Below are 21764 nucleotides of genomic sequence, written 5' to 3' on the forward strand. Positions count from 1 at the left end.
TTGACCGTTACAAACATTCATGGAGGAGGAGGGGGTTCTCGTAATTCTCGCGAGACGAGAGCATGTTTGAAAAGTGGCGCTTTTTCGCCGTTATTCAAGATACACGGCTCACGATCGATTTCTTTCAGGTACGACGCGGATTAAAGTGTTTTTCCACCTCATAAAACTTCTTGATCAGAAATGACGCAGATACACTAGCAAGGATTGCTGTTCTGACAAATTTGTTACAATGATAATTATGAGATAGTTCGTCGTGTTTTTGTGTTGTGGCTAATTGTTGGGTGCTAGCAGTTTATCGAGGCGGTGTCGCTCATTTTATACGCACAAATATCTGTTTCACTAAGGGAAATTGATTTTTTTAATCCAGCAATTTGTGCTCTTCGTAGATGTGTTTGATTTGTTGTGGGATTACTATAACTTAATCTTGCTGTGTGGTAACGTACATGCTAGCTTATTTAATGAATAACTCTTTATTTAGATCATTAAAAGTGTCCAATGGGTGGAGGAAAGATCAGGTAACGTAACGATTCTGTCGTGCTGAGTTAACGTTATCCGACATTTGTTGTGACTAATTACTTTAACCTGTGAAGTGTGTTAACAGCTAACGCTAAAACAACTAAAAAAACAAATACATGTTTAAGCAGGTGTCCTTTATAGACCGTGTTCTATTTGGGTATCGGTCTGAAATGAATGGGTGTTTGGGTTTTGTAAACGTATATCTAATATCATTCATTCACACCAGAAGGATGGCATGTAATTTGTTTTTGTGTCTTAGGAACATCAACATGTCTGGAGACGCTGATATAGAGATTGAAGAGGCTTTCCGGCGCGCACAGAAAGCTCATAATAACAAGGCAAAACTTGTTGCCAGTTTGAAGACCAGATATAATAAGGTACAGCAGATGTATCACTATGTGAATTTTGTAGTGTACACTATCGTCAAAAAGTTTGGGGTCGGTATTTGACAGAAATTAGTGTTTTTATTCAGGAAAAATGCATTAATTGATTTAAACAAAAGTTTCAAAATAAATGTTTTTTTTTTTTTTTAACTTTAGATTCATCAAAGAATATTGAAGAAAGTATGAAGGTTTCCACAAATATTGAGCAGCATAACTGTTTTCAACAATGATGATAATGAGAAATGTTTTGTTTTTTGACCCCAAATCAGCATATTATAATCATTTCTGAAGGCTCATGTGAGACTGAAAACTGGAGTAGTGACTGCTGAAAATTCTACTTTCACCACAGGAATAAATTACATTTTAAAATATATTAAAATGGAACACTTATTTTAAAATGTAATAATAGTTCACAGTATTACTGTTGTTACTGAATTTTTGGTAAGATAAATGTAGTGGGTTTAAGAGACCATTCAATAACATCAAAATCCAACCCCAATCTTTTAAATGGTGGTGTAGGTGCATGGGATATTTTCCAACATGTTGTCTGTCTGACACATTAAGCAATCTTCTGAACAAGAGATTGTTTTTAATTCTTTGTGTAGTTGGAAAATAAGACTGAATTCCATGAGGAGTTCATACGCTGCCTGAAGTATGCCATGATCATTTACACCCGAGAGCCAGCAGTGGAGAATGTCATTGATTTTGTCACTAAGTTTGCTGCAAGTTTTGAAACGCCTGTTAATGAGGAGGCTGAAGAGGAGGAAGATGATGATGACAACAATGATTTTTTGAACTTTCTGTTCAACTTCCTGTTGGAGGTAGTGTCACTCATATGCAGACATTTGGGTTGGGGGAAAATCATACCTCATAGTATACCTTTGTTAACATTAGGTTTCTTATCCATCTCTTTCTCTCCCTCAGTCTCATGGCGCAAACAGCCATGCGGTGCGGTTTCGTGTTTGTCAGCTGGTGAATAAGTTGTTGGGCAGTTTGAGTGAGAATGCTCAGATCGATGATGACCTGTGTGATAGGATCCATGATGCCATGCTGGTCAGAGTCACAGACAAATACCCTAATGTCAGGATTCAGGCAGCACTGGCCATGGCCAGACTCCAGGATCCCGATAACTCCGACTGCCCCACTATTAAAGGTACTCTGATTGCTCATACTCACACTCACGCTAAATGGCATTGAGCTACAGTCCCTACTTAAAGGATTAGTTCACTTTCAAATAAAATTTTCCTGATAATTTACTCACCCCCTTGTCATCCAAGATGTTCATGTCTTTTTTCTTCAGTCCAAAAGAAATTAATGTTTTTGATGAAAACATTCCAGGATTATTCTCCTTATTATGGACTTCAATGGCCTCCAAATGGTTGAAGGTCAAAATTACTAGGGTTGTTCCGATTCCGATACTAGTATCGGAAATACCACCGATACCAGAAAAAATTCTAGCAGCGGTATCGCAAGTAATTAAACTCATGTACCGATCCGATACCATTTTCTTAAACAATATCTAGTTGTGCCCACTATCTATGATTGGTTTGCCGGGTGCTGGATTCAGGCCGTATCCAGATCAGATGGAGAACCTGCGTCTGGACCTGACTACAACGTAGCCCAGGAGACCATGGGCCTACAGACCCAGCTCTGGCTGCATCTATAATTCAGATTTTTAATCCCCGTATCCGCTTACATATATTTATATATAATCTATTTTTAATCTCTATAATAAAAATGTATAATTCAGATTTTGATCTCCATATCCATTTACATATATTATATATATCTTCCAAGGGGTTTTTCCCTCCTAGGACTTTTTTCCCAGTGCTAGCACGCTGGGTTTTTCTCCTAGGGTTTTTTTCCACCCCTGGGAGTCAGCCGACATTGGCTTAATGTAGCACCATCTTGTATATGTTACATATTACCACGCTTGATTGTACAGCTTATTTTTAACCACTTCCCTTTTTCTGTGCTTCTAATATGTAAAGCTGCTTTGAACAATTACCAATTGTAAAAGTGCTATATAAATAAATTTGACTTGACTTGACTATGATTAACGCTGCAAATCGGAGATCAATTCTTCACGGCTCAGAAAGCAAACACAGGAAGTTGTGCTGTGTTGCCATAAGCAACCACTGTTTAGAGCAGCGAATAAGTGAAAAACAGGGTTATTTATTAGAAATAAAACTAAATAAGATGCTAAACGAATTAATTTAAAGTAAATCTGAAGCCTATCCTTCTCATTCGGCACTGTTTCCATTTTCGAGATGAATGCTAAACTATTCGTCTATTTATTATGTAAGCTTTGTACTTCACTCGCATTATCGACAACATCCTTCACATAACAGCACAGTCAGGTGGTGGTCACAGGATGGCAGATTGTATTACAGAATTGAATTGAGCAGTGTAAAGTTTTATATGTTTGGTTGATTGTATTTTATTTTAATATTTAACCGCTGCGATATCAAGTAAGCAATGCAAGAATTTGTGTGCGCATGCATGAGGCGCTGACGCGACCACTGGAACATTTTTTTTTTTTTTTCCTAAACTGTAACGTTACTCCATAATTTATGGTTTATGGTCGTAATTTAAAAGCCAGACATAATTCATACATTTACAAAAGACATTTAAATAACGAAAACAAGCAGAATGTCTGTTTCCTTTCCTAGATCGTTGGAGTGCGCCACAATGAACCACTTTCGATTTAATATGTAGACCTAATTATATGGTGAAATATTTCACGTAGCCTATAGGCCTACATATTCCCTTTTATTGTATATGTGTTATGTAAGCCTATAGTTTTATTGTGTTTTCTCCATTCACCGAACCGCTGCATGTGCGTGATGTGGCTGTGTGAACTCATGTTCTACATATCCTGTAATTTTCGCTGGTTTCAGAACTCACAAGCTGCATATTAGCCTACTTGACATTCATTTTCACTTAAATGTAGGCCTTAATGGTGACGCATATCATCGGAAAAACTAATGCCATTGTAACTTGCCTAACCTATGATGACTTGACAGCTGAGCCTGAGCGCGTCAGCGCGGGCATCTCTCTTTAGAGCGCGAGCGCGGGCATTTCACTCACGTTGGATGCGTCAGCGTCACATTTGCATAGGCTGAATTTGTGATTGGTTGACTGCCAAATCAAAATATTAAATGGAACAAAAAAAATAACGTTATTAACTGGTTAATGGCCATTTCAAATGAGTGTTTCTGTTCAAAACGATTAAATCTGATTCAGTTTCTGGTTACGTTCCAGTCAAAATCTTGTTCGTTTCTGGTTTTCGTTTTTGTTCCTTGAACCGGTTCAGAGACCTGCACCCAGGTATCGGATCAGTACTCCGTATCGGCTGATACCCTGAGCTCAGGTATCGGTATTGGGAATGGAAAAGGGGTATCGGAACATCTCTAAAAATTGCAGTTTCAGTGCAGCTTCAAAGGGCTTTAAATGATACAGACGAGGAATAAGGGTCTTATCTGACATTTTTTCGAAAATGACATATCGTTTTGCTAATGTATATGCTTTATATAAACAAATGATTGGTTTCTAAGTGCTTCTGCCAAAAACCACACTTTCATATTCTTCAAAAAGCTTACGCTGTATGTCCTACGCCTTCCCTATTCTACTTACGGAACGAACACTGCACCAGTTCCATTTTTCCCGTAAGTAGAATACGGAAGGCGTAGGACATACAGCTTAAGCTTTTTGAAGAATACGAAAGTGTGGTTTTGGCTGAAGCACTTGGAAGGTGATCATTTGTTTATTTTTTTTATTTGTTTTAATTTTTTCGAAAAATGACCGATCATTTTGCCAGATAAGACCCTTATTCCTCGTCTGTATCATTTAAAGACCTTTGAAGCTGCACTGAAACTGTAATTTTGACCTTCAACCGCTTGGAGGCCATTATAAATTATCAGGAATTTTATTTGAAAGTGAACTAATCCTTTAACATGTTAACGTTCGATATTGATCCATGACTTTTCATTGAATGTAATTTTAAATAAGGTAAATGTGATTAATTCTGTGTGTTTGTAGCATATATTCTGCTTTTGGAAAATGACTCGAACCCAGAGGTTCGACGTGCTGTGCTGTCTTGCATCGCTCCTTCGGCTGCTACACTTCCTAAAATCTACAAGCGCACCCGGGACGTCAAAGAGAAAGTCAGGAAACTTGCTTATCAGGTAAAAATGTCTAAGAAAATGCCATACTGATCAAACCTGTAATGAATGTTAACAAATAGTAAATAGAGGTATTTTTGTGTTTTTTTTTTTTAAATGTGAAAGTCTTTACTATCAGTTTTGATCAATTTAATGCATCCTTGCTGAAAAAAGGAATTAATTTCATTCAAAGGAAAATCTTACTGACCCCAAGTTTGTTAATAGTAGTGTATGCAATAAATATGTATATGTATGTGCTTCAGGTACTTGCAGAGAAAGTGCATATTCGAGCTCTGAGCATCGCTCAGAGAGTGAGTCTATTGCATGAAGGCCTCAGTGACTCTGCAGGTAAGGAAATTGTGGTGTTTGATCAAACTGTCTAAGAATCCAATTGTACACATGTATTACAGTTCATGTGCAAAAACAAGTCCTCTAGGCACAAACAAGTTGTTTACTAGGTGACAACTGGGTCATTAAAGACTTGCACACAGGTTTCTACTAATAAAAACACCCCGTTATGTCTTCTTTCAAATCCATTTTACTATCAGACATCTTACTGAACTGCAGTGCCTTTGCCAAATATTTCTATTAAACGTGTTTGTTGTCTGATTTTATCAAAGTATCATCTGAATGCATCTTAGAATTTTTGTGTTGTATTAAGCTTATATGCTTATCTCACAGTTTTGTACCTTATATTCTTTATGCTATGCTACCCTTGTTAATGACAGGACAGTAAGAGTTAAACAAATCATGTCCATCTCCCTTAGACTCAGTGAAGGAGGTCATCAAGACCCATTTGCTGCCTGCTTGGCTTCGCTTGCTGCAGGGAGATGTTTTGCAGTTGCTGCACAGACTGGATGTAGAGAACTGTGCAGAAACTGCAGTGACTACCTTACATGCCATCTTCTCCATGGCAACAAGCCCTGATGAACTCCTGCAAAATGGTATTAGGCTGGATGAGAGGTCAGTTACTTGAATTTAAACACCAGTACAAGCATACTTCAGTCACTGCAACAGAATTCAAACCACCAAAATTTCAAAACGCATACACATGCCCTGCCCTTTGTGGAAATTAGAATATTTTAATTATTTCCACTGTGCTTTGCTTTTTGTTATCAGTAGAAGCATAATACTTTCAGCCAGAGGTGTAAAGAGTACATGAAAACCATACTTGAGAAAAAGTACAGACACCTTACAGCGAAAATAACTCGTTACAGTTCACCAATTCTAATATGACTTGAGTGAAAGTCTTAGAGTATCTGATTTTAATAGAACTTAAGTATTTAACTCATGCTGAACATAGGCTCAGAGATGCACTAGTCCTCAACACCTAAGAGACATGCCAGTGAAAATAAAAAAAAAAAACAATTGATTTGTAAGATAAGAAATCATGTTTATTTTCTAAAATCAAAATAAAACTGAACACCTCAGTGTTGCAATAAATCAAGGTCGACACAACAGCCTCTTAAACGTCTACAAACTCAAATGTCAGTTAAGCTCAAGTGCACAAAAAGGCCGTAAGTAAACCAATATCCTTTTAAAGGTCTTGTCAATATAGTGAATAAATAAAATGTTAAAGGTGCCCTAGAATCAAAAATTTAATATATTTTGGCATAGTTAAATAACAAGGGTTCAGTACATGGAAAAGACATACAGTGAGTCTCAAACTCCATTGTTTCCTCCTCCTTATATAAATCTAATTTGTTTAAAAGACTTCCGGAAAACACGCAGATCTCAACATAACACCGACTGTTACGTAACGTAGCATGTTGTTAATGTACTGTTAAATGTGGTTAAAGTTACCATCATTTCTTACTGTATTCACGGAGACAAGAGCCGTTGCTATTTTCATTTTTAAACGTGCAGTCTGTATAATGCATAAACACAACTTCATTCTTTATAAATCTCTCCAACAGTGTAGCATTAGCCTTTAGCCACAGAGCATAGCCTCAAACTCATTCAGAATCAAACGTAAACATCAACATAAATACTTTACTCACATAATTCAAAGCATGCATACAGCATGCATGACGAACATCTTGTAAAGATCCATTTGAGGGTTATATTAGCTGTGTGAACTTTGTAAATGCACTGTAATATAGTCGACAGCTTGTGTGGCAGGGAGCACGCCATTTTAAAGGGGCGGCGCTGCCAAAATCAGTGTATAGTTAATGATGCCCCAAAATAGGCAGATAAAAAAATTAATAAAAAAAAATCTATGGGGTATTTTGAGCTGAAACTTCAGACACACTCAGGAGACACCTTAGACTTATATTACATCTTGTATTAAAAAAAAAAAAAGGTCACCTTTAAGTAAAATTAAATAGTCAAAGTTTACTTGCACTGGATGTGCTGGTTTTAGCCTCATCACCAGCTGCAGTCATGACCTCATCTCCTAAATCAAACACTTGCGAATCAGCAACTCGCTGATAATGCACTCATATTCATGTAAAGTAGCCTTGTTGACAAGTTTGGGTGAGTAAAGGCAAAACGCACAAGATATAGTACCTTCAATGCCCTTAGATGGCGATATTGCTTCTTTATAGCAGAAACGAACTGCTGCAGAAAATGTTAGGTGACATGCAAAATGTAATCTGTAATTGAATTACTTATCACAAATGTATTGGAATAAAAAGTACATTTACTTGTTCAAAAATGTAGTCAAGTAGAGAGTAAAGTTGACAATATTTTTGATACTTTGAAAATTAGCCAAAAAATACTTAATTACAGCAACTAATTACATTTACTCAAATACTTTACTGCAAATACTGTATTCAAACAATTGTTACCATATACATTCTGCTAGTTTTTCCCATATTTGGCATATGAGATTTGAAAAGTGTGAAGATCCATTGTGGGCCTGCCAGTCACTAATGGCAGAAGTAGTGGTAAACTGTATTGGTTATTAAAAACCCATATCAGTGCTTTAGCAGTTATTAAAGAAAGTTTAACCAAACAAAATAAAGATTTATTTGCTGTCAAAACTGTAAATATTGAAGTTATGTTAATATTACATTTAATAATGCAATATGCTTTATTAAGTGATGAGTTGCTGCACACTGTCTCAGTATTTCTGCATTGGGCAATTTTCAGCATTAGTCTCATTTCTTAAAGGGTTAGTTAACCCAAAAATGAAAATTGTCATTTATTACTTACCCTCATGTCGTTCCACACCCGTAAGACCTCCGTTCATCTTCGGAACACAAATTAAGATATTTTAGTTGAAATCTGATGGCTCCGTGAGGCCTTCATAGGGAGCAATGACATTTCCTCTGTCAAGATCTATAAAGGTCCTAAAAACATATTTAAATCAGTTCATGTGAGTACAGTTGTTCAATATTAATATTATAAAGCGACGAGAATATTTTTGATGTGGCACAAAAACAAAATAGCGATTTATTTAGTGACGGCCGATTTCAAAACACTGATTCATAATGCTCCGATGCTTTCTGAAGTAGTGTATCGAATCATGAATCGGATCGCAGGTCAAACCCACCAAATTGCTGAAATCACGTGACTTTGGCGCTCTGAACTGCGGATTTGACACGCTGATTCACAACGCTCCGATGCTTCCTGAAGCAGTGTTTTGAAATCGGCCATCACTATATAATTCGTTGTTGTTGTTGTTGTTGTTGTTGTTGTTGTTGTTGTTGTTGTTGTTGTTGTTGTTGTTGTTGTTGTTGTTGTTGTTGTTGTTGTTGTTGTTGTTGTTGTTGTTGTTGTTGTTGTTGTTGTTGTTGTTGTTGTTGTTGTTGTTGTTGTTGTTGTTGTTGTTGTTGTTGTTGTTGTTGTTGTTGTTGTTGTTGTTGTTGTTGTTGTTGTTGTTGTTGTTGTTGCAAAAGTATTCTCGTCACTTTATAATATTAATATTGAACCACTGTACGAACATGAACTGATTTAGATGTGTTTTTAGTACCTTTATGGATCTTGAGAGAGGAAATGTCATTGCTCCCTATGCAGGCCTCACGGAGCTATCGGATTTCAACTAAAATATTTTAATTTGTGTTCCGAAGATTAACGAAGGTCTTACGGGTGTGGAACGGCATGAGGGTAAGTAATAAATGACAGAATTTTCATTTTTGGGTGAACTAATCCTTTAAATGTGTCTCTCTGTACAGGAAACTAATTACTGTAGACTCCCTAACATGTGATAATGTGTTGTACTGGAGAGCATTGTGTGAGTTTGTCAAGAGTAAAGGAAATGAGGGTGAGGAATTACTGGAGAAGTTACTCCCTGAGGCGGCCATCTTTGCAGAGTATCTATACAGGTGAATGTGTGCTACACTTATGTTTCTTTTAACACTTGAGTTAATTATAATTCTTCCTTATTTGATTTCTTTTTGAATTCAGTTAATATTGTCACTAAACATTTGCAAATGATATCCCAGCTAAACAATGAAGCCTTTTTGTTTCAGATATCTAAAGAACATTTCTCAGCTGTCTGAGGAGCAAAGAGCTGATATGACACAGCTTGAGATGGTGATGACCCAAGAGTTTGTTGGACAGCAGCTGATTCTGCTAATCGGGTGTCTGGACACTTCTGAAGAAGGTGGCAGGTCTGAGTTCTCAATACTCTGATTTCTTGCTGATCAGTGAAGAAGAAACATTCTAGACTATACTGTCTTCAGTTTTTGATAGTCCATTACCTTCCTTCATGTCTGTATTAAACATTTTAAAGGCTGTTTTATTTTTTAACTGCATTTTTAGTTTACATTAAAAATGTGGGTAGAAAATTTTACCTGTTTCCCATGTACAAACTATGTACTTATTATAGTAATTGCCATAACTAGGTAGTAACCTTGAACCTACCCCTAAACCTAACTTTAACCCATGTTAAGCAATAACCAAAACTTTGTTACCCAGTAATTTCTTATTTTAGTTACACTTTTATTTGCAGTGTACTTACCTATGTTGTTTTTAATCTTGCCATGAACCATTGTAGGAAGCGCATGATAGCAGTGCTCCAGGAGATTCTCGTAATGCCCAACACACCCACATCTCTGATTGGTCTGCTGGTGGAGAAACTGATTGGCATTTTACGAGATGACGCACAGAAAATTCAGATGGTCAGTCCTTGTGGAAACATCATACTCTTAAAAAAAAATCATCTGTTGTGGCAGCCTGTGATTGTCAGTGTAGTCCTCTCAGATGAAGTATGTTCTTTTCTTTGGCTGTGTCAACGTTGAACCTGACCTAAATCGGGTGTCACCAAAAATCTGATTCAAGTATTTTTCACACATGCAACAAGATTAATCAGTGACAGATGGATGAAAAATGTAATTGGTTGATTTATGTAAATGTGGCCTTTGAGATCTGTCAATTTATGCAGTCAAGTGTCTCTACAGCAGTTCACTGAGGGTTTAATTATGTGTGTGTGTGGTTATTTTAATCAGGTTGCTGAAATAATCTCTGATGTGAGAGAGCCCATTTTGCCCATCTCTGAACCTGTGGATGAGAATGAGAAACGCAGAAAACAAGTTAGAGTGAGTAAAACTTCATAAACCACTGGTTGGTGGCATCAACCTATTGCATTAGATTGGCATCATTTTAAAATATTTTTCTAGCTAGCTGAGGTACGAGTGCAGATAATGGAGGCAAAGCAGACTCTAGAAGAGTGCATCAGCTGTCAGGACTTCAGTCGGGCAGCTGAGCTGAAAGACTCAATCTCTCAGCTGGAAGAGCTCAAGAACCAGCTTGTGCTTGAGGCTTCACAACTTGCTGAAAATATCAAGGAGCAGCGTGTGGAGAAGGTACAAATTTACAAGGATATTCACATATTTTTTCTATTTTAAATAAATAAATTTATTCAGCAAGCATTTGTTTATAATGTTTTAAATTATGTTCTTTTGAACTTTTTTTTTTTATCAAAGAATTCTGAAATTATGTATCACAAATATTTAGTAGCACAACTGTTTTCAGCTGTTATTAATAAGAATCTTATTTGAGCACAAACGGCATATTAGAATGATTTCTGAATGATCATATGACTGTAGATTGGAATAATACTTTCTGAAAATTTAGCTTTGCCATCACAGAAATAAATTACTTTTTAAAATAGTTCTTCCAACAAATATTTCCTGATATATTAAAATCAAAAGTTGTTTTTGTTAACATTAATTAATGCACACTGAACTAACATGAACAAAAATGAATAAACACTGTATTGCTCATTGTTAGTTCATGTTAGTTAATTCATTAACAGGGCCCGAAACTAACTTTTTTTTTTTTTTTTTTTTTTTTTTGGTAGCACTGGCGCTCCCAACTTCAAAAAGTTAGGAGCACCAGCAAAAACGTACCAAAAACCCACCGACAATGTAAAGCCAGGACGACACACCGGGACGAATATTGCGCACGATTATCGCCGACGCTTAACGCCTCAAGACTAAACAAAGGGCGCCAATGTGAATGTGCACACCGATGCGAAAAACAGCAGGCATAAAAGCGATTATTTATTTATTTATTTATTTATTTTATTTTTATATATATATTTTTTTTAAGCGCCTCTAGTTCGTTTTTTTTGTTTGACGCGCTGCGTTAAACACTGGCAGACCAATGAGATTGACGCTTTTGTTCACGTGCATAGAGCTGCTGAAGTTACAGTACAACACGACTTGGTGGCGCTCAAGCACAAAACGGTCTTACCTAGCACACATTGATACCAAGACGACGAAGAGGAAGTAAGTAGACGAGGAAGACCCCTACAAACTATCCCTGTTTCTCAAACAGCTCCCTAGCTTCCTAGGTCGTGTTCAGTATATTGTGTAAATGAATGTGGCCGACTCCCTGATCAGTGCCCTGACTACTGAACTATGGGTGTTCTGCCAGTTCTTGGCCACACCAAGAGATGTGTATTATTTCTGTATTTTTACAGTTTTTTTTTTTTTTTTTTTTGTTTGTGTGTTGCACTACCGTTCACTTGCACTACTGTCATTATGACTTATTTGCACTACTGTTTCTGACTACCATCTCTCATATGTCATATATATGCCATTTTTATATCTGCATTTTTATCTTCTGTAACTTTTATTAATTTCATAAATGTTTATTTGCGCTACCGTTAAGCACAAGTGCCATATATTGCATACATTGCACATTCACTCTGTGCATCGCTAGTGAAAATCGCTTGGGTATGAACACAAAAAACATCTCAAAACGCTGGCAATAAGCGCGTGTGATATTCGTCCCGGTGTGTACAGGCCTTAAAGGGGACCTATTAAACATTTTACAAGATGTAAAATAAGTCTCTGGTGTCCCCAGAGTGTGTATGTGAAGTTTTAGCTCGAAATACCTCACAGATAATGTTTTTTAAAGCATGTTAAAATTGCCACTTTTAGTGGTTGTGCAAATACGAGCCATTTTAGTGTGGTCCCTTTAAATGCAAATGAGCTGTTGTGATCGGCATAAGAGGGCGGAGCTTAAAGAGCTCATTATTCGGTGACAGGATTCAGTCAGGACGCACAATGTCAGAAACTGCTAATATATGCTGCATGGAGCTAGAACAGGTATAGTTTAGTTAAATTACGGTTATAACTTCTTTGGCTTCTTGTTTTTAATCCACTATATTATTACAAGCCTGTTGTACCGTCCGAAAGATGGCCAAAACTGTACAGATGGGTTTTATGTTTATTGTACTTCACACAAAAGATGACGCACAAAAGGCGTCCGTTTTCACTCTAGAAAATCTTTGTAAGAGCTTAATAAAACACTGCAAGTGTGCATTAAAATATCCATAAATGCTCTCTCTTTTCCTTGTATTACCAACATACATGGTGAAGAACACAAACATTCGTTACAACTAAAGGTTAACGAATATATAAAGACCTTATGCCTTTCAGGTGGTGCTTAATAAATTTATACCCGTAAATAAACTCAGATGAACTGTAATAAAGTGCCCTCACCTTTATTACTGTCATATCCAGTATCATTCTGGAGACTGTAAGATGGATCACGAACAGTTTTTACTTGTATATCATTGAGTAGCACATTTTTAGCACAACCTCTGTTTTGTATCGTCCCTTTGTATTGATATTCGTTCACAAAGCAGTTCGGTGTGAAATGATTCGCACAGACATACACAAATTTCGACAGAACTGAGGGAGAATTACAAGTTAATCCACCTCATCTTCAGCAGCTCAGATTTAGGGAGTAAATGGAGAGAGCTATGTGGATTAATCCATCCAGCTTCAGAACACGAAACGCTTGGGAAACATTCTCGTCAGTGCAGCAGTGGCGGGCTGTGTAAACTCGCTGTAAACTCGCTCAGGGCAGTTCTATGTTCAAACTTTAGTGTCTGTCATTATTCGTGGGCGGGGCCTGTGGCTTTTGTGATGTCACACTGCCAGGGATCTGGAAACGGCTTGTTCTGAGACACTGCTTATGATTTATGGGGATTTAAAAAAAAAAAAGAGAAAAAAAAGAGTGGGTGGATTATTACTATAGGGTGGTTCTGTACACACTATGTCCAAACACCATGCAAAAATGAATTTTGCATAATGGGTCCCCTTTTAAGGGTGTTGAAGCACCACAACTACAAATTCACTCTCTGACAGTATGTGTTTGTGGATGGGTGTTTTGAATTAAAATTGTTCACTGTTCAAATTGTACCATAGTTAATTGGTCAGCCAGTGTCATAAATGAACATTACAAGATAGTGTGAGGGGGAAAAATGTCATGTGAATGGCCTTGTCACATTTTAGGTGAACACTTAGTAGTTGACTCCATTAAAGTGCATGTGCATATTGACAGCAAGCCTTACATTGTGCTTAATTTAAATATAATTCCAACATAATGTAATCACGTGTCGTGTATTTTCCCCAGAGTGATCCAGAGACTTTGTTGAAATGTCTGACGATGTGTGCCGAGTTGTTCAAGCAAATGAACATCAAGAGAGGAATCTGCCCTACCATGAATGCTCTGATAGAGTCACTGGTACAATACTCATTCATAAAAGCACTCACATTAATAACCATTTCCTGCTTTTCTGCAGTAGAGGAAAAACCTGGGTCTGTATGGAGCTTTTATCACAAGCCATTTTGGTTACTGGACTTTGTATACAAATTAGTTCAGTGCTTCAACTGGAGCTGCAGCTAAGAGAATATAATTTCAAAGTGCTATCTCATTCCTAGATATTGCCAAGTGTTTCCAACCCTAACCCTGCTGTGCGTAACATGGCTGTCATCTGTTTGGGAACTGCCGCTCTCCATAGTAAAGACTTCGCCAACACACATCTTGTGCTGCTCTTGCAGGTATTTAAAACACTTGTTAAAGATGACCGAATTCACTTTGTCTTGGAAGCTTGGAGATTATTTTTGTGTGTGTGTTTTAGATCACACAGTTAGACGAGCCTAAAATCAGGATCAGTGCTCTCCGAGCTCTCATTGACCAGCTCCTGCTCAATGGCCTTAACATCCTGCAAGACAAGCCTACTCCTATCTCCCAAGCACCTGACTCACCAGACAACAGTAACGAACAACCTGACCAACAAACTGAAGAGGAGAGTACTGTCCAGAGCATTCTGAAGATGCTTTCAGAATTCCTTGATAGTGAGGTACTGCATATCCATTATTTTTTAGGCATTTTCTTAAGTTAAAGGTACACTATTGGAACTTAAGCCTCGCTATCACCAGTAAAATGTAACCCTACAGCTGAAAATATAAATCATTGTTTTGACTTGAAATTGCTGTTAACAGCCTTATGTGAGTGAACTGTAAACATTACAGTTTCATTCACATATTGAACCAATGCAGAGATTTTCTGCCAACTCCTTGAGCTGGCAACTTGCTGGAGCTGATTGGCAGGCATTTTGACAGTGTGCCCTGTTTATACATGATGTCTAGATGGTGTAAATTGTACCAAATGAAACCTATTTGAAATTTTTCAGATCTGTGAGCTCCGCACAGAGACAGCAGAGGGTCTGGCCAAGTTGATGTACTGTGGGAGAATCCTAAGTCCAAAGCTGCTGTCCCGTCTGGTGCTATTGTGGTACAATCCTGTAACGGAGGATGACCAAAGACTACGGCATTGCCTGGGGGTATTCTTACAGCTATATGCCCGGGCCAGCAGGTAAACATGTAGGGAGATCCTCCCTCACTTGCACTCCAAGCATTTATGTGAATTATTTTATTTTATTTTTTATTTTTTATTTTTTTTGCTCAGTTTAATTAAAGTTAACCCAAAAATGAAAATTCTGTAATGTACTCGCCCTCTTGTTGTTTTAAACAATCCATATGAATTGAGATGTTTAATACAGGTCATACGAAGAAACAGGATCATTTTAGCCTTTTATTCGCATATAAACCGTAATCAACATAGAACATACACATAGAACACATAGAACATACCAAATTTCAGAATTTTAATTTTTGGGTGAACTAGCCGATACACAATGCCAATGACGATAGTCAGATATTGCCGATGGCAATATTACCAAGACTATAATTGGCTTGATCTCCCATTCGTGTTTTATTATTATTATTATTATTATTATTAAAGGATAGTATTATTATTAAATTAATATTAGAACCTACAATTCATTCAAATTATAAAAATGTTTATCTCATGCAGAAGTACTGTCAAAATGCTGCATCTGTAATGGCATGAGAGGATATGCGTCCATAAATTTCCTGCTGACATGTTGAAATGAGTAAAAACTCAGTTTTTAATGAGTAAAAAATAATAGGCTAAGCAAATAAGAAAGGTATTAATCAAATAAGCCCCACACACAATAATATCACATATTGCCGATCTCACAGGCTGACAATAGGACGATATGAAAATGGATCATATCGCACAACACTAGAACTAATCCTTTAATGTAATATGTCTGAATTATTACAATGATGCCATTCCATTTAAAGACTGTTGTAACAGCATAGCCAGATATTTACAGTTGTTCTTGTAATTGTTGTACACTAGAGCAAATCAAGAGTGTGTGGAGGAGAGTTTTCTGCCAACCATGAGAACTCTGTTCAATGCTCCTGTGACCTCTCCATTGTCTGAGGTAGACACATCCAATGTGGCTGAACTGTTTGTTGAACTAACACGACCCAGCGCTCTTGTGCAACCTGCTGCCATACAGGTACTCTTAAACTTCATGCACACTTACAGAAATAACAGTAATGGTTTTGTTCAAAGCACTTAAATAAGTTGATATTATGTAAATGATCAAACATCTCTTTTACAGGCTGTGTCTGTGCATGACTCCCTGGCAGTGCGTGTTTGTAATGAGATTTTGAGGGACGTCTCTGCTCCTGAGGTGCGTCTCTACTGTAAAACTCTCAGCTGGCTGGAGATTAACACTGAACCTGGACCTGCCAACAATGAATTGCAACTACTGTTAAAAGACATTTTACAGGTATTGCTGTAGTTATGTCTTCTTAGTGTACATGGTTAGAGAGCAGCACTGGATAAAAGCAAAAAAAAAAAAAACTGATTAAACAAATGGTTGAGAAATGAATGACAATCTAACTGTAGGATTTTACATTTATGTACACAATTTATGATCCATCAAGTGATCACTGTCTCTCCATCTTGTGTGTGTTACAGGAAGTGAAAGATAAGTACTGTACAAGGGTTATTGAGAAGCTTCGTAACCAACTAAATGGGGATCGTTGTTCCAAATCAGCCAGTAACCAGGACACAACTTTGCTTAACTTGGATGACAATACTGGAGGTACTAGCAAGCAAGCTAACCATTCTGTCACTAGGTTCAAAAATGTATCATGGCTAAGGGGCAAAAAAAATGTCCCCTTAGTGAAGATTTAATTAGTATATTTTTATTTATCCATCTAACATTCTTACACCGCGTCCCAACCAGCCGCAAAGGCATCACGTGAATATTCTGTTTTAGAAACAGTTTATATTTCTCTGCGACATCGCAACTGGAGCAGCAATACAAAGGCAATGATAATATTAAATAAAGCACATAAACAGTACCTGATGTAAAAAGCTAACGTGAGTTTGAATATCATTCTGTGTTCCCAGCTTTTTAGCTGTAATGAAAACACCACTGGCTAATTCACCTCAGTTTGAAAGTTTTTGTGCCCATTTATTTATTTTCAAGATCTGTCAACTCAATGCAAATGTGTTCTATGACAATGATTGAGTCACTCTTTATGTACTTTAAATAATGTTTAAATGATATATTTTTTATGAATTTTACTATGTACTTGTCCATTTCATTGTGTCTGCTGTGCTCTTGCCGAGAGAGGCCGCCCACACTCTCTTCTGATTGGCTTTGGTTTTTGATTGATTTTATCGCTTCTCATTTTCGCGTTGTATCTAGTGTGGACAGTCAAATTGCTTGTTGCTGGAATCTTAGCGCATCGCGTGTGGTTAGGACACGGTGTTAGTCCTAGTTAGTCTAGTTTAATACATGTAAGGGTTAATGGTTGACCTAATATTAGTTTTTCAGTTGATTCAGTTAAAATATTTGAAAGTACACTAACTTTTGGCCCACAAGCGGTTAAACAAAACTGCATGCATTTTGCAGATGAACATTGTTTTGGTTGTGCTTCAGCTCTGCATGACTGCGGATAAATATGGTTCTTTCTTAGAAAAAAAAAAAAAATTTTTTTAGTTATTTTTTTTTTATACACTTAATCACCCTCAAGTTGTTCTGAACCAGCAAGAATTTCTTCTCCTGAACACAAAAAATAATTTGACAGTTGATGGGCTTTATTGACTTCCAAGTCAGTGTGGCCCATTACCTGTTTGGTTACTGACATTCTTCAAAATATCATCTTCTGTGTTCAGCAGTAGAAATTCATATAGGTTTGGAACAACTTGAGGGTGATTTAAATGACAGAATTTTTGGTGAACTATTCCTTTAAGCTGACTAGCTGAAGACGTTACTGTAGCTCAAGCTCAGTGTTTCTCAAACTTTTTCTGCTATTCCCCACTTTGGAGGTAGGGAAGGGTTCTGAGCCCCAACTCACTGTCCCCAAACGCCCTGAAAAAATGGTAATAAACTAGGCTTTTAGTTTAACTGTGTGCTAATACTTCAGCTTCCACACTCCACACAAACACTTGGATATGCACCTAGTAATAGCACACATTTATCTAGGTTAATGTTAAAGCGAGCAGCAATGTAAAGTTGCTACTTGCATGTTTCACATAAGCCATATTTGAGGTTGATGGATGATAGGCGAACAGTCGGATTCCATTACCACAAAGAGCCGCCATTTAAAGATCTGTCCCTCGAGGTTACTTTTATTTTATTATTATTAGTTGTCTATTAGGGGCAGCCCTAATTTGCTATATGTAGCTCTCTAACAGAGTTCATTGTAATTTACCTGTTCAAAAAATACCTTACTCTCCTTTTGAGGAATAAAAACCGTATCCCTTTTACAACATTTCAAGTCCCTCAAACCAGTTCTCGCCATATCTAAAAAAAGCCAGGTTAATGTTGGTTCACATTTAATTATGAGCTCGGTCACATTCTCTTTTTGGCAGCAGACTTTCCCTCATTCATTATAATTTTTTTTTTTTTTTTTAAACTGGTGATTCTCCAGAGGTTCAAGATTGTGTGCTCCATGTCAACCTTTCTCACTTGTGACAAGTAACCCCTGGCACTCCCACACCATACACCTGTCAAAGTAGCTGGAGTATCTTGTTTATGGATATAACGAGACACGCGGGCGAGTGATGTACACTATATTGCCAAATGTTTTGGGACGTCTGCGTGCGCATGAACTTTAAAGACATCCCATTCTTAATCCATAGGGTTTAATGTGGAGTTGGCCCACCCTTTGCAGCTATAACAGCCTCAACTTTTCTGGGAAGGCTTTCCACAAGATTTAGGAGTGTGTTTATGGGAATTTTTTACCCTTCTTCTAGAAGCACATTTGTGAGGTCAGGCAGTGATGTTGGTGAGAAGGCCTGGCTCGCAGTCTCCACTCTAATTCATTCCAAAGGTGTTCTATCGGGTTGGCCATCCCTAAACTGTTCTCACAATGTTGGGAGCATGAAATTGTCTAAAATGTCTTTTCTTGGTTCACTGGAACAAAGGGGCCAAGCCCAACCCCTGAAAAACAACCCCACACCATATTCCCCCCTCCACCAAACTTTACACTTGGCACAATGCAGTCAGGCATGTACAGTTCTCCTTGCAACCGCCAAACCCAGAACTGTCCATCGGATTGCCAGACAGAGAAGCATGATTCATCACTCCAGAGAACACGTCTCCACTGCTCTCGAGTCCAGTGGTGGCGTGCTTTACACCACTGCATCTGATGCTTTGCATTGCACTTGATGTAAGGCTTGGATGTAGCTGCTTGGCCATGGAAGCCCATTCAGTGAAGCTCTCTACACACAGTTCTTGAGCTAATCTGAAGGCCACACAAAGTTTGGAGGTCTGTAGCTATTGACTCTGCAGAAAGTTGGCGACTTCTGCACACTGTGCGCCTCAGCATGTGCTGACCCTGCTCTGTGATTTTACGTGGCCTACCACTTTGTGGCTGAGTTGCTGTTGTTCCCAATTACTTCCACTTTGTTATAATATCACTAACAGTTGACCGTGGAATATTTAGTAGTGAGGAAATTTCACGAATGGACTTATTGCACAGGTGGCAACCTATCACGGTACCACTCCTGAATTCACTGAGCTCCTAAGAGTGTCCCATTCTTTCACAAATGTTTGTAGAAGCAGTCTGCATGCCTAGGTGCTTGATTTTTATACACCTGAATTCAGTGATTTGGAGGGGTGTCCCAACACTTTTGGCAATATAGTGTATGTACACAATTTCTTATGAAAACCATCCCACCTGGTCTAAAATATAAATGTTTATAATAGGCTTACCATAGTGAATTTGGGCAAGACAAAAACATGTTGTGGAATAAGGATTGATGTATTGAATTGGTAATTTTGAACAAAATAAGTTAGTGTACCTTTTTAAGTATTTACATTTGTTTTAATTCTATAGAATTTAAGTAACTGATTTAACTTATTATATACAATTTTTCTGTTGTAATTCATACTCAATTAATTGAATTAAAGTATTGTAAATTATTTACTAATGATAAAAATGCCATTTAAAATTCCATTGCTACTTTAGCTTCCACAGTTGAAACAGTATTAGTTACATTAACAAACCTATCTGTGCGTCCTTGCAGAGGTGGTGAACAAAGATGAGACTAAACCTAAACGTGCAAAAAGAGGTACAGTTTAATTTGATAAAATGGATTTTTTTTTTTTTTTTTTAGCTTTAATGATTGTTGCATTTAGCTTTCAGTCTGTTGTTTTTCAGGCCAGAAAAAAGCTTCCACTGCAAAAAATGGAAAGAAAACCAGTAAAGCAGAGTTGTCCTCTGATGAAAGGTTCGTTCCACATCTTAATTTTGTTGTTACTCAAATGTATTTTTTTTTCTTCCCTTTTGTTTGTTTATCTTTTGATTCTGTTTGTCAATTCTTTCTATAGTGATGAAGAGAATGTTCCAGAAGTGCCTCCATCAGTGCGACCAAGTCGCCGTGCCAAGATGGCTGCTCTGGATAAAACCAAGCAAGATCTGACTGCCCTCATGAACCAGGAGGCCAATGGTTCATAGAGTGGATTACTTATGATGAAAGTTGTCCTTCCTATGGTGTCCTACTGCCACTTCAGATTTACCTGATAAATTACATACTGCTAAATTTTAGATTACTTTCTCAATTAATCTGACTCCTTACACTCTCAACCTGGGTTTATGTCAAAATTGTCTTTGTTAGAATGCTGTCATATTTTTCAAGAGGTTGGTCTTGGGAAGGAGTCATGTTAACATTTATTTACTTTTAAAAGAACAGTCTAAAATGCACATGAGGAAGTGGGCCACATACCCCCTTTTTTTAAATTTAATATTTAAAAAATTATGAAATGTTGGATCAATTGGTGTATGTCAATAACAGCTAATATTTTAAAGTTGGCTCACATATAAGTTTTACTTGTATGTATTTTTTTTAACCTGAATAAACTGTTTAAAACTGCAACACAATTACTCTAATATGACAGGACGACAAAATCTGTTTGCAAGAGCTTTTATTGTTCTAGTGATTGAGACAATTTCTTTGAAGGCAAGTATAAAAACACAGAGAAAATACAATGTGTGTACATAATTATGTTTATGTACAACATATAGCACCAGGTAACAATTTTACAGTGGCCAAAACTTTAAATGGCATATTTGAACATAGACTATATACAGAAGGCCTCCTGACAATTCCCATAACAAGCCCCAACTCTAGCATATGGTTGGCATAGGTATAGATATAATGCACCATTTTAACTTTGTTGTCTGCACTTTTGCCACACATTTTGAATGACTACAGTAGTTCGAATGGTTGAGGCCTAAAGTAGATGTTACACATGATTGTGCACAAGCTTGTTGGCACTGGGTATGTATATGGTATAACTGGAGTCTTATTTCAGCAGTTTCAAAACAAATGCCTCTAGCAGACAAGTATCCGATGCATTAATAGATTCAATCTTATAGGATAAACTAGATGACAGTTTCAAGCTACATGTAAAAACAAACTAGTTTCTCAAAGTACAAATCAAATTATACATCTTAAATGGTCTCAGTGTAACACTGACTAAATTTATTGCACAAATGCAAGCCAGTCTTGTTACAAGGAACTTAAATGAGTTCAGGTGACTCAACAAAATCTAAAACCACAGTGGGGCAACTTCAACCTTTTACATACTCAAGGGGCAGGGCAGCAGACTGGAAAC

The 21764-nt window shown here is 37.3% G+C and overlaps 1 protein-coding gene across 4 annotated transcripts; it reads left to right on the forward strand.

Annotated features, from left to right (window-relative positions):
• Positions 1-73: 73 nt before the first annotated feature.
• On the forward strand, positions 74-21014 carry ncapg (non-SMC condensin I complex, subunit G). 4 transcript variants are annotated; one of them, XM_067403580.1, is made up of 23 exons: positions 79-128; positions 479-515; positions 776-893; positions 1505-1720; positions 1824-2052; positions 4941-5086; positions 5326-5410; positions 5830-6025; positions 9181-9330; positions 9478-9618; positions 10005-10128; positions 10456-10545; positions 10627-10812; positions 13880-13990; positions 14188-14307; positions 14388-14609; positions 14943-15124; positions 15977-16139; positions 16245-16415; positions 16607-16733; positions 20174-20218; positions 20293-20377; positions 20478-21014. In XM_067403580.1, exons 2-23 carry the CDS (start codon positions 496-498, stop codon positions 20602-20604), a joined length of 3054 nt encoding a protein of 1017 aa, XP_067259681.1. In that variant the 5' UTR covers positions 79-128; positions 479-495; the 3' UTR covers positions 20605-21014. The 4 variants fall into 4 exon arrangements, with proteins under 4 accessions (XP_067259682.1, XP_067259681.1, XP_067259679.1 ...); XM_067403581.1 differs by lacking the exon at positions 479-515 and having other exon boundaries at positions 74-128; XM_067403578.1 differs by lacking the exons at positions 79-128; positions 479-515 and having other exon boundaries at positions 553-893.
• Positions 21015-21764: the final 750 nt, after the last annotated feature.

The sequence above is a fragment of the Chanodichthys erythropterus genome, chromosome 12 (genome assembly GCF_024489055.1).
Source record: "Chanodichthys erythropterus isolate Z2021 chromosome 12, ASM2448905v1, whole genome shotgun sequence".
In the NCBI taxonomy this organism is placed as follows: domain Eukaryota; kingdom Metazoa; phylum Chordata; class Actinopteri; order Cypriniformes; family Xenocyprididae; genus Chanodichthys; species Chanodichthys erythropterus.

What these genes read in the sequence shown, in the direction of transcription:
- ncapg (XM_067403578.1), top strand. Translation starts at nt 633, where the DNA reads ATGTTTAAGCAGGTGTCCTTTATAGACCGTGTTCTATTTGGGTATCGG. An exon ending in ACGCACAGAAAATTCAGATG is followed by an intron (nt 10,129 to 10,455) that starts GTCAGTCCTTGT and finishes TATTTTAATCAG; the next exon opens with GTTGCTGAAATAATCTCTGA. An exon ending in ATGCTCTGATAGAGTCACTG is followed by an intron (nt 13,991 to 14,187) that starts GTACAATACTCA and finishes TCTCATTCCTAG; the next exon opens with ATATTGCCAAGTGTTTCCAA.